At 42.8% G+C, this 12398-nt stretch overlaps 1 protein-coding gene across 1 annotated transcript in view; it reads left to right on the top strand.

Annotated features, from left to right (window-relative positions):
- Window positions 1-12398, top strand: part of OSMR (oncostatin M receptor) — a 67934-nt gene that overhangs the window by 43009 nt on the left and 12527 nt on the right. The window contains exons 6-11 of the mRNA XM_010853750.1: window positions 249-372; window positions 902-1053; window positions 3379-3521; window positions 5595-5748; window positions 9324-9400; window positions 11186-11408. Of these exons, the coding sequence (XP_010852052.1) occupies window positions 249-372; window positions 902-1053; window positions 3379-3521; window positions 5595-5748; window positions 9324-9400; window positions 11186-11408 (873 nt within the window). The remainder of the gene's footprint in view (window positions 1-248; window positions 373-901; window positions 1054-3378; window positions 3522-5594; window positions 5749-9323; window positions 9401-11185; window positions 11409-12398) is intronic.

The raw sequence follows: 12398 nt of genomic DNA, 5'->3' as shown, positions 1-12398 counted from the left end.
TCACACTGTCACCCCCACTGTCCCTGATGACATCCCAGCAAAGCACCAGGGAAGGAGGGAGAAGGGGCCAAGGTGAGGTACCCGAATGTGACTTTCTGGAGCTGCTGATGCGCTGGCCTCTGTTGAAGTAAACTTTTCAGTGTTCAGAGCAACTCTGTGGCCTCAGATCCCAAAGAGAGCTCTCCATTTCACTTGTGTTTCAACAAAGGGCTTCTGCTCAGTGTTTCTTCTGCTTTTTCTTTGGACAGAAGTGCTTGAAGAGCCCAAGGACTTTTCTTGCGAAACCCAGGACCTGAAGACTTTGACCTGTACTTGGGATCCCGGGAATGACACTGGCTTGATTAAACTGCCTTCCTACACTTTATTTGAATCGTAAGTGAGCTCTGGGTACATTAGTGACAGATTCTCCCTTGTTTGAGGTGCTTGTGACAACATATCAAAAATTTTCAACAAGTATTTTCAGACAACCTTGCCAGGGTCAGGAAGAAATCCTTAAGGGGTCACAAGTATATAATACTTTCTATCCAAATTTTGTGACAGGAAAATGGAGCATAAACATAATAAGACCATTAGTTGTGAATCTTAATGTGAAATAACTCCATATGGTGATCTAGATCTACCTGACTTCTAACTTTTTAAGAGTACCCAAAGTAGTAAACTAAGGAAAGTTTTCACCACCCACGAGGGGAAGTCAGCAATTCATCCTTACATATGTAACCACATAAACCAAGTTTTTTGAAACAGTATTTTCATCGTCAGTGTTTGCTGGTGATGGATTGATGCTGTTCTGTGGAACATAGTTTGAAAGCCACTGAACGTGTCCCCCAGGGGATTCAGGGACACACATCTGTGTTGACAGAAGTGTAAACCCTGAAATTGTTGTGTGTGTGTTTTTTTTAAGATTTTCCGGGAAAAAGACACTTTGTAAACACAGAAACCGGTGTGATTGGCAAGTAACTCAAGACTCACAAGAAATGTATAACTTTACACTCGTGGCTGAAAACTACTTTAGAAAAAGAAGTGTCAGTATTCTTTTTAACCTGATTCATGGAGGTGAGACTTGAGTGTAGCTCACTGTGGTCACTGGCGTAGCTTTGTTTGACACACTGTGTGATCAAGTAAATGTGCTAGAGATCTGTGCCTCGTTCACGTCCTAAGTGGAAGTTTTAGTTTGTAACTGTTGTTCACGCCACGCTTCTCTTCACGGGTGCATGCATGGCCCATGGTCCCTATTATGTATTTTTGTTGATAATGTAATAAATGCCAAGGAGCTTACCTCCAATTCAAACTACAAATCTGACAATAACTTATGTCGTCTCCCATCCCACAGCCCCCTGTCCCGCTCCCTCCACTACGGAAATGACAGATTTATTTTGTGTGTGCTTGTGGATATATTCTCATTTCTTATGAAATCCTGTTTTTATTTTGTTTTAATGCATATCAGAGACATCAAGCTATATGTAATAATCCTTGTAATTGTTTTTATGTAATATTAAATTGCTAACACTTACTCATATTATTCAGTGGTGGTGTAGTCCATTTATTTTCACTTTTATTAAGTATTTCATTGTGTAAATATACAGTATTTTATTTATGCATCTCCTTTGATGGGTTCTTAGGTTGTCTCTGAAAAGGTTTATGCTCTTGGATACAGTGTTAATAAGAGCATTTTGATATATATATATCCAGTAAACACCTATAATTGTTCTGTTGTTGTGGTTTTTTTTTTTTTTTTGAGTGTATACCTATACCTTACCAAATGGCTCAGAGGTTAAAGCATCTGTCCGAAATGCGGGAGACCTGGGTTTGATCCCTGGGTCGGGAAGATCCCCTGGAGAAGGAAATGGCAACCCACTCCAGTACTCTTGCCTGGAGAATCCCATGGACAGAGGAGCCTGGTGGGCTACAGTCCATGGGGTCACAAAGAGTCGGACACGACTGAGCGACTTCACTTCACTTCAAGAGTAGAATTGGTGAGGACTCAGAAAATGTAAATGTTCAACTTACGAGATAATGCCAAATTCATCTCCAAAGTGGTTGTGGCAGTGTGTTCTCTCCAAATTGGTATTGTCGCCCTTTTCATTTTTGTCAGCTGAGTGAACGGAAAGTGGCATTTTGTGATGGTTTTGATCTGCACATCTCTGAAGCTGCATATCTCTGTCTGTGTTTTGATTACACCCCCTCCTCTTTTATGAAATGTAGAATCTTTAGTCATGCTGCTCATTTTTTCTGGAATGCTTGTCCTTCTTTTACCTTCTTAATTCTACAGATCATTTAGATTTCAGTTTAATTATCACTTCAGTCAGTCAGCTAATTACAGGGTGATGCCAATCCAGCAGGCACTTCAGATCCAGCTGTGAACAGGATTGAGTAATTGCCCCGAACTGAGTATATGTGCTGGTGTGTGCTGGGGGAGAGGTGGAGAGGGGGGTGTGGAGACACGAAGTAAATATATAAGCAAGTTAAGCACTGCACTCCTGTGAAGCAGATAGAATTGAGGTAGGAGGGTAGAGAATGCCTGGGGCGCTGCTTCAGCTGGGATGGGGGCGCTGAAGGGTGAGAGGCAGGAGACCTCTAGGGCACTTGGAGAAAAAGGAGTGGGTTAGAAAAGCTCTTGGGACGGGAACAGGCTCTGGGTGTTCCAGGGACAGAAAGAACGTCCCGTGTCTCTCCTGTGAGAGAAAGGAGCTTGGAGTGGTGGGCAATGGCCAGGTCACACAGCAGCTCTGGAAGGGGGTAAGATGGAAGGTGTTTTTATTTCAGATATTCAATTGCTATTTTTCAGTTCCAAAATTTCCATTTAATTCTTTTTAAAAAACTAGTTTTTCTCCACTGAGAAGTGTTTTCCTTCATTTCAGGTGCATTTACTTTTACCTCATGGATCTGTTTTAAAGTCTTTAATCGTTGTAGCTTCAAGGGAGTCATCTTGATGCATGAGTTGATATCTGTTGACTGACTTTTCCCTTTGAAATTGGTGGCATTTTCTGTTTTGTGGTTTTGTTTTGTATGTCAAATGATTTTGGATTGTATTCTTGCCATTGTTAAAGTTACTTTGGTTAGACTCTGGATTCTGTTATATTCTCTTTGATGGGCTGCTTCTCCAAGTTTCAACTCCCCTCTACGTTCTTCTCTGCTTTTGTTTAAGAGTCCTCAGTTTCTTTTTATATTTTTTCAGAGTTTCTAATATCATCAATGAGAGAGAAAGGCTGTAGTTGGCTTACTCTACCTTAGCTGCAAGTCTGGTTTTATTTGTCATTTTCTCAAAAATAAGCAAAAATGCTTATTGGGTAAAACATTGAAAAAATGAAGTGCCTATTTACCAAAGTCTTTTTGGATCTTTGCTTGAGTTTTTTTAAATTTTTTAATTTATTTTGGCAGTTCATCCAATGGCTCCCTATAGCTTGTTCCCTAAAAGTGTCAGTGCTACAAATGCCACCGTGACCTGGAAGGTATACTCCATAGGAAGCAGTTCTGCACTTTTGTGTCAGCTTCAACTCCTTGGTGAAGGAAAAGTGATACAAGTAAGAGCTTAACTTTCTATTTTCAAAAGTTTCTTTATGTCTGAACAGAGACCAGTGAATATAAAATCTCTTGAAATTTTTATTTCTGTGTGGGTTCAAATGGAAGGGATCATCTGTTTACAAGGTCCAGGAATATTACTCAACCAGTAAAGGGAATGAAAGTGGGTCATTTGTAGATACTTGGATGAACCAGCCTGTCATACAGAGTGAAGCAGTCAGAAATGGGAAAACAATGATCATATATTAATGCATAATGTGGAATCTAGAAAATGGTGCAGACGAACCTATTTCCAAGGCAGAAATAGAGATGCAGACGTAGAGAATGGACATGCGAACATGGGGGTGAGGGGAAGGAGGAGTGGAATGCTTTGGGAGACTGGGATTGGCATATATACCCTACCACGTATTAGGTTGGTGCAAAAGTAATCATGGTTTTGCATTGTTGAATTTTACTGTTTGATATTAGAATACATTCTTAAATAAATGTGGTTATGATAGGCATCATTTTAATGTGCACTTCTCACTTTATGTTTTTTGCTAATGACTTAAGACTTGCAATTTATTTTATATTTATTTTAAACTAGGGAAATGATGTTAGACAAAAGCAAATTCAAGCGATTTTCTTATTAGAGTTCAAAATGGGCCATAAATCAGCAGAGGCAACTTGCAACATCAACACATTTGGCCCAGGAACTGCTAACGAGTGTATAGCACAGTGGTGGTTCAAGAAGTTTTGCAAAGGAGACAAGAGCCTTGAGATGAGGAGTGCAGTGACTGGCCATCGGAAATTGACAATGACCAACTGAGAGGATCGTTTTACAGCTACAGGAGAAGTTGCCAAAGAGCTCAGTGCTGACCATTCTATGGTGATTCAATATTTGAAGCAGTTTGGAAAAGTGAAAAATCTCCATAAGTGGGTGCCTCATTAATTGACCAGAAATCACAAAAATCATCATTTTAAAGTGTTGTCATTTCTTATTCTATGCAAAAACAATTAACCATTTCTTGATCAGATTTTGATGTGTGATGAAAAGTGGATTTTATATGACAACTGGTGATGACCAGCTCAGTGGTTGGACCTAGAAGAAGCTCCAAAACACTTCCCAAAGGCAAATTTGCACCAAAAAAAGGTCATGGTCACTGTTTGATGGTCAGCTGCCTGTCTGATCCACTACAGCTTTCTGAATCCTGGCAAAACCATTACATCTGAGAAGTATGCTCAGCAAATCAATGAGATGCACTAAAAACTGCAATTCCTGGCATTGGTCAACAGAATAGTCCCAGTTTTTCTGCACGGCAATGTCTGAATGCACATTGCACCACCAATGTTTCAAAAGTTGAATGAATTGGGCTGTGAAGCTTTGCCTCATCCACTGTGTTCACCTGACCTTTCGCCAACCAACTACCACTTCTTGAAGCATCTCAACAGTGTTTTGCAGGGAAAACGCTTCCACAACCAGCAGGAGGCAGAAAATGCTTTCCAAGAGTTTGATGAATCCCGAAGCACAGATTTTACACTACGGGAATAAACCAACTGATTTCTTATTGGCAAAAATGTGTGGATTGTAATGGTTCCTGTTTTGCTTAATAAATATGTGTTTGAGCCTAGTTATAATGATTTAAAATTCATGGTCCGAAACCACAATTACTTCTTCACCAACCTATATAAAATGACTAGTGAGAAGCTGCTATATAGCACAGGAAGGTCAGCTTGGTGCTCTGTGATAACCAAGAAGGGTGAGACGATATGAGGTGGGAGGGAGGTCCAAGAGGGAGGGGATGTGTGTGTGTGTGTGTGTGTGTGTGTGTGTGTAATGTATATATATAGATGATTCATTTCATTGTACAGCAGAAACTAATACAACATTGTAAAGCAATTCTATTCCAATTAAAAAAAACAAAGGTCCAGGCAATTAATCATAAACCTCTAGAATTTATTTTTCCTCAAAGAACTAGTTGTACTCCAGGTCTAGGTGTTCCGTGTGTGATTTGGTTTTATAATAAAGTGTGCTCACTGGTACTTCTGACTTCTTCCTCCCCACTTCATCTTTTTTTTTTTTTTTTTTAATCAAGCAACACAATATCTCCATCAGGGTGAATGGTGAGTACCTCTTAAGTGAATTGAAGCCGGACACAGAATATATGGCCTGTGTACGCTGTGCTTATGCTGACCACTTCTGGAAATGGAGTGAATTGATTAGCCAGAACTTCACCACAGCTGAAGCTGGTACGTTTGGCTCCCTGACATCCCAAGAATCTAAATGGACTGACGGGAGATGGGTGGGCTTCCCTGAGAACTTCTGCTTGTACCAAAAACTCAGGGGAAAGTGTTACAGCAGAGGCTGAGTACCATCTTTAAAAAAAAAAATGTGAATTCAATGCCTAACGCAGTGTGGGTGGGAAGACATCTGCCTCATTTATTTATTTGCCATCCAAGTTATTTCTACTGAACATTTTCTCTGGGATTTTTAGTTCTCCAAAATGGTTTCTAAGCTCCTGGTATTGCTGGATTCCTGTTGGAACTGGGGCTCTGTAAATAAGTATGAACTTTTCATTCAGGCGTGGGGACAAACAGTAGCATTTGTACTGAGGAAGGCACTGATCTCATAGAAAACAGCCTTGGGCTGTGTCTGGAAAGGTAGTATCTGGAAACTTAATCATCATTGTTAAGTCCTTCGTTCCAGCGACAGCAAACTGGGAGCTTTCTCGTGATGCTCTCAGAGGTTGTTTCCTCAGTAATGACTAAACAGAGAGTTTTCCTCCCAAATAACTATGTTTTAGACCACAAGTATTGCTCAGGAGATGAGATGGCCCAGCCCTGCATTCATCTCCTTCCAATCCCACATAATAGTCATGCCATCGCCCGGCTAACGCATGAGGCAGCCTGGGCCTGTAGACTGGGGAGACGCGCCAGCTTGCAGTTAATGAGCAGCAGACATAACAACAGTAACCGGAGCACAGAGTGTTTAGTATGTGCCAGACACCGCTCCAAGGGTTCCCAGTGTTTTCCTCAAATCCTCCCACCGCCGTGCAGCAGGTCCTGTTGGTCTCCTCACTCAGTGGATGAGGCCCGGGAGGCACAGGGAGGATGAGGAGTTTCACAGGCCCCGCCAGCAAGGGACTGAGTCAGGACTGCGGCTGACACCCGGGTCAGTTGACTCCAGAGCTTCCCCCTCACCCAGACTGCAGCCTGCCTCGTGTGTCTCTCAGGGGTGTTATTACAGCCTGGAGAGCTTGTGGACTCAAATCTGGGCTGTTTTGCTGCCTAAGGAAGGATTGTATATATTTGTTTGATTCTATCTTGTTATTCATGTCTGCAGGCTGTGGAGTTTTTTGTTTTGTTTTTTTTTTTCTGTTTCAGCCTGGAAGGGACATTTTAAAGCACTCTGACTGAGGGGGTAGCGAGGGCACCAAAATCCACACGTGGGCTGGTCTCCAGAGGTGCTCAGTAGCCTCTTCCCCTCGTCAGCCCCTCCAAGAGTCCAGTCATTTTTTTCTAGTCATATAGACCCCCTAAGAATCCTTGGAGCAGAGCGCCCCATTCCTGATGGTAATGTGGTGTATTCCTCAATTATGGGCTTCCCAGGTGGCTCAGTGGGTAAAGAATCCTCCTGCAGTGCAGACAGGAGATGCGTGTTCAGTCCCCAGGTCAGGAAGATCCTCTGGAGAAGGAAATGGCACCCACTCCAGCATTCTTGCCTGGAGAATCCCATGGGCAGTGGAGCTTGGCAGGCTATAGTCTATAGGGTCGCAAAGAGTTGGACACAACTGAAGCAACTGAGCAAAGAAGATTTGCTTTATCCTAATATTTTATACTTTAATATTGCTTTGGGGTTATTTTTTTGCAAGTGTATTCCAAAATTATACCTAAAACTTAGTGGAAAGAAAAAAACTTTGCATTTTTTTTTTTAGCATTTTTGGTAACTAGTTTTAAAATAAACTAGTTTTAACTTTGCAAAAGCAAAGTTAAGCATTTTCAGACTTATGATATTATAATCATTTTAGATGATTTAGATGAATTATACCTAAAATTTAGTGGAAAGAAAAAAACTTTGCATTTTGTTTTTTAGCATTTTTGGTAACTAGTTTTTAAACTAAACTAGTTTTAAACTAGTTTTTAAACTAAACTAGTTTTTAAACTGAACTAGTTACCAAAAATGCTAAAAAAAAATGCAAAGTTTTTTTCTTTCCACTAAGTTTTAGGTATAATTCATCTAAATCATCTAAAATGATTATAACATCATAAGTCTGAAAATGCTTAACTTTGCTTTTGCAAAGTTAAAATCAGTTGAATCTACTGATGATGAACCTACACTTTTTCCACTCTGATAACACTTTGCTCAATGCTGGCAGAGTCGATGTTTATATGTATTATAATTCTACTTAAGCAGAATCACGGTGAGCAGAGATAAATGACCCCATGAGGAGATACTGTAGTGACATAAATATGGAGCACGATCAGCTGTGCTGCTGTTCTCTTTTCGTGCAGGTGGTCACGTACAAACCAGCAGCAGAAGATTCTGCACTGAGCTTGAGGTCTCATATGCTGCTTGAGTTTTTCAATGTGTTTTATACTTAATATTGGCTTCTCTGATGGCTTGTTTAACAAATTGAAATCTGCCTCTTAATAGATTTTTAGAATATATGGTCACCTTTATGTTGTGCTAGAAAGTGTTAGCAACTACAGGAAAAAAAAAAAGGAGTCTCTTAAATTTCAGAGATTTCCTTGGTGGCTCAGATGGTAAAGAATCTGTCTGTAATACAGGAGACCTGGGTTCAGTCCTTGGGTCAGGAAGATCCTCTGGAGAAGGGAATGGCAACCCACTCTGGTATTCTTGCCTGGAGAATCCCATGGACAGATGAGCCTGGCAGGCTATCATCCATGGGGTTGCAAAGATTTTAAAAATATATGGTCACCTTCATGTTGAATAGAAAGTGTTAGCAACTATATGAAAAAATTTTTCATTTTTTAAAAAATTTCAGTTGTTGGGGACTGTAAACTATATTTTCATAAAGCAGAGAATTAAAATTTTATGTTATGTTGCAAAACAGTTTTTTTCTTGTGCAGAGATATGTTGAATCCAGTCATAAATCACTGGTCTACAGTTCAGTGGCAAGAATGACAAGGAGGCAAGGTCTTCTAGAACAGAGTAGGGTGAGGCGTACGGGGGGGAGGTTTGCAGCCGGTGCCCCGAGGGCCCACACACAGGGAGCTGCCCTAGGCTCAGACCAGGAACTGGGGGACAGGCGTGCATGGGGAGGAGGGGGACAAGGAAGGGATCCCAGGCTCTGACCACAGCCAGGGGCCAGCCAGTGTTCAGTCAGGAGAACTGGGCTCCACTTGAGGGTGTCCAACTGCAGCCTCCACCAGAGGGGCAAGCAAGTAGCAATGGTTTGCTGTGCCTAGAAATTCCAGAAATGGGAAATTTGCCCAACTGATCTAGCACTGGACTGACGCAGGATTCTTGCCTAACTAACCCCCTAGCATTGGGCTGACGCAGGGTTCCAAAATTCCTTGGTGGCTTCTAGAAGCTCTGAGGCTTGAGTTTCACAAAGGCCCCTGTGTCACTTCCCGTTCTGATGTGGCAGCCCTTTTGTAAAGCACCTACTGTGTGCCTGCCCCTTGTGAGGAGTGAACAGTGTGGTCACAGCCAAGTGTGTAGACATCACAGAGAGTGAAAAACCGAGATGCAGGCCTCAGGTCGGACTGGCCGTGGTTACTTTGCTGACCGAACTACAAGAAGGTTGAAAGTATTCTACATCCATGTTGTGACCCAGGAGTTTTCCTTTGGTTAATTTCAGCTCCATCGGAGGCGCCCGATGTCTGGAGAGATGTGACATTTGTGTCAGGACATCCAACGGTGACCTTGTTCTGGAAGGTAAGAGGCCAGAGGTTTAGAAAGACATTTTTGCTTGTCATTTGCTTTTCACCAAGATTAGATACTGATGTAGTCTTTCGATTGGGAGGGCTTTTCCCAGGAATCCTGTAGAATTTCTGACCTGGTCGGGGAATCCCCACTCCACATCCATACCCCTAACACTGGACCAGGGCTTCCTTCTTCGGCAGCCTCTTGCCTTGCCCAGGTGGCTGGTTCTGATGGTTAGAACTGCATCTCCTAACTTCCCCGCAGGCCTGCCCCTAACATCTGCAGGGCCCAGGGCATGAGGAGAAGTGGAGAAATATATACCATATTTTAAAGTTACAAATATTTATATTTGAAAGTCATAAGTCAAGCTTAAATATTGTAACAGAAATCAATCTAGTCCTTCTGTGTTGACTAACATGCCTTCATGACAACGTGCAAGGCCTGGTTTGTGTTGAGATGGTGGTAGTGGTGATTTAGTCGCAAAGTCATGGCTGACTCTTTTTGATCCCATGGACTGTAGTTCACCAGGCTCCTCTGTCCATGGGATTTCCCAGGCAAGAATACTGGTTATGCTGTGCTGTGCTTAGTCACTTAGTCGTGTTCAACTTTTTGACCCCATGGACTGTAGCCCACAAGGCTCCTCTGTCCTTGGGGATTCTCCAGGCAAGAATACTGGAATGGGTTGCCATGCCCTCCTCCAGGGGATCTTCCCAACCCAAGGATCAAACCCAGGTCTCCCACATTGCGGGTGGATTCTTTACCATCTGAGCCACCAGGAAAACCCAACTCAGAGCTCTTGAGTTCCTCAGTGTTTAGTGCTAAAGCATGGCCATGCTGGGGGAGCTGGCCCCCAGCCAGAGCCCACCCCACTTTTCCTCCCACCTCCACTCTGGTCCTCCCCATCAGGGGGCTTGTTCACACACATGTCGATATGCCAGTCTGTACAGGCAGGTTCTCTCCACACCCAGAGCCAACAGCTGCCCCAGCCTGATCTCAGGTCTGGAGGTGCACACATCAGGGGGCACCATCTGGCTGGGGGTTCAGGCCTTGGGAGTGGGCTTAGGGTTGTGTGGACAGAGAATTCTCTACCACCTGAAGGATCATCTAAAAGAGGGACCGTGGGCCCTGGGTCTGGGGAAGCACAGCTTGGGGGCAAGAGGGTGACACAGCTGGTGGAGGGAGTGTTCCAGGAGCCCAGCCCCCTCCTGTCTGGGGTTACCCCTGTCTTCCCTACTCTGCACTCACTGTGGTGGTGGTGGTTTAGTTGCTAAGTCATGTCTGACTCTTACAACCTCATGGACTGCAGCCCGCCAGGCTCCTTTGTCCATGGGATTTCCTAGGAAAGAGTAGTGAAGTGGGTAGCTATTTCCTCCTCCAGGCCATCTTTCCAACCCAGGGATCAAACCTGCATCTCCTGCATTGCAGGCGGAATCTTTACCGACTGAGTCCATACTCACCAAGTGTGTTTTAATCCAGGCTAAATAGCCCCCTTCCTCTCAATTCCTTAATTGGTCATGCTTTGGACATGATATGCTCTTAAGCTCACCCCCAAATGATCCTATTCTGTACTCAATTTTAGTTAAAATAGAATGTCTGATTTCAAGTGGGGTTTATTTAGAAGGTTATTTTCTCTCTTAAACTGTTTAAATTTGCTCTGCGTGTGTGTGTGTGTGTGTGTGTGTGTGTGTGTGTGTGTGAATAAGGCAATCAAAGGAGAGAAAAGATGAGAAAGTCATCGAGCAAACTCTTATTCACAGGGAAGCCCATGTTGAAATGATTGTCAATATTTGTTTTCAGCCTCTATCAAAAGTGCACGCCAACGGGAAGATCCTGTTCTATAATGTAGTTGTAGAAAATCTTGATGAACCGTCCAGTTTAAAGGTCCTCTCTGTCCCTGCTCCAGCCAACAGCACAAAAGTAACCCTCAATCAGAGTTCTTACCAGATCTATGTCACGGCTCACAACAGTGTGGGTCCTTCTCCGGCTTCCACAGTTGCCATTTCTGGACATCCTGGAAATGGTGAGTTTCTTTGGTTTTGTTTTTCTTCACTAGGAAAATGTTGATGGTATTATTTGGTAGATATGAATAAATTGGAAAGAGTACTTTGGAGAGACAAAAGATGCAGCTGCCAAACACTGTCTGTCATTTTCTTTGGGTCCAGGCATGTTGGCGGGTTTCTGGGACAGTCCTCCTCGGTGTGGGAAGATTTCAGCCATGGGTCCAGACATTTCCCTTCCGGGGACTCTTCCACTGATTTGGGATCTCAAATTTTATTCAAATAAATGCAACACAAACAGTCCTAACAGAGTTAGAGTTGGTATGAACATGCTTTGTGGCTTATGGAATATGAGTTGCATTTCTTATATGGCAAAATATTTTGTCAATCTTGGCCACAAGGAGAACTAGCATTATCTTTCAAAAAGGGCTTTGCCAAAGCTGTGGAATAAAGGATGATAACTGTCTAAACACTTAGCCTGTGGAAGTCCAAACAAGGTGGAAATGACCTGACATGTACAATCAATAATGGTGTTACTTTCCTTCCTGGGAGAGCTATGAAAGGGGGTTGGTTGCACTAACCCCGCCCCCAGTGGTACACACACTCACACACTGCACACTTGGACAGCACCCCACAGACATCCTAAATTCACTTGTGAACCTTGCAATAATGTCACCCTTCAGTTGCTGCTATAAAAATTGTCAGACCCTGCTTGTGGGGTTATGTCGGGTCGCTTTATACCTGTTATTCAAATTAGGCTTCCATTTAGGTTAAATGGGCTAGATTGGAGGGTGTTATTATTTTGTCTTATGTATTTTGTTTAAGAACCATCCAGTGTGTTAAGTAAGAAAAAGAACTTGGGATCGTGCCACAGAAGAAAAACCAAGGAGTTACTTGACCTAATCTTTGCTTTTGAAGAACTATATCAGAGAAGGAAGTGGATGGTTGTATTCTGTCTTTGTTAGGAACAGAACAGGAAGGGTGAGCATTTCATTCACCCCTAGGGGAGCTGA

Source organism: Bison bison, unplaced genomic scaffold, assembly GCF_000754665.1.
Source record: "Bison bison bison isolate TAMUID 2011002044 unplaced genomic scaffold, Bison_UMD1.0 scf7180017864331, whole genome shotgun sequence".
In the NCBI taxonomy this organism is placed as follows: domain Eukaryota; kingdom Metazoa; phylum Chordata; class Mammalia; order Artiodactyla; family Bovidae; genus Bison; species Bison bison.
Note: the sequence above shows the minus strand (reverse complement) of the source record. Positions and strands in the feature narration are given on the sequence as shown.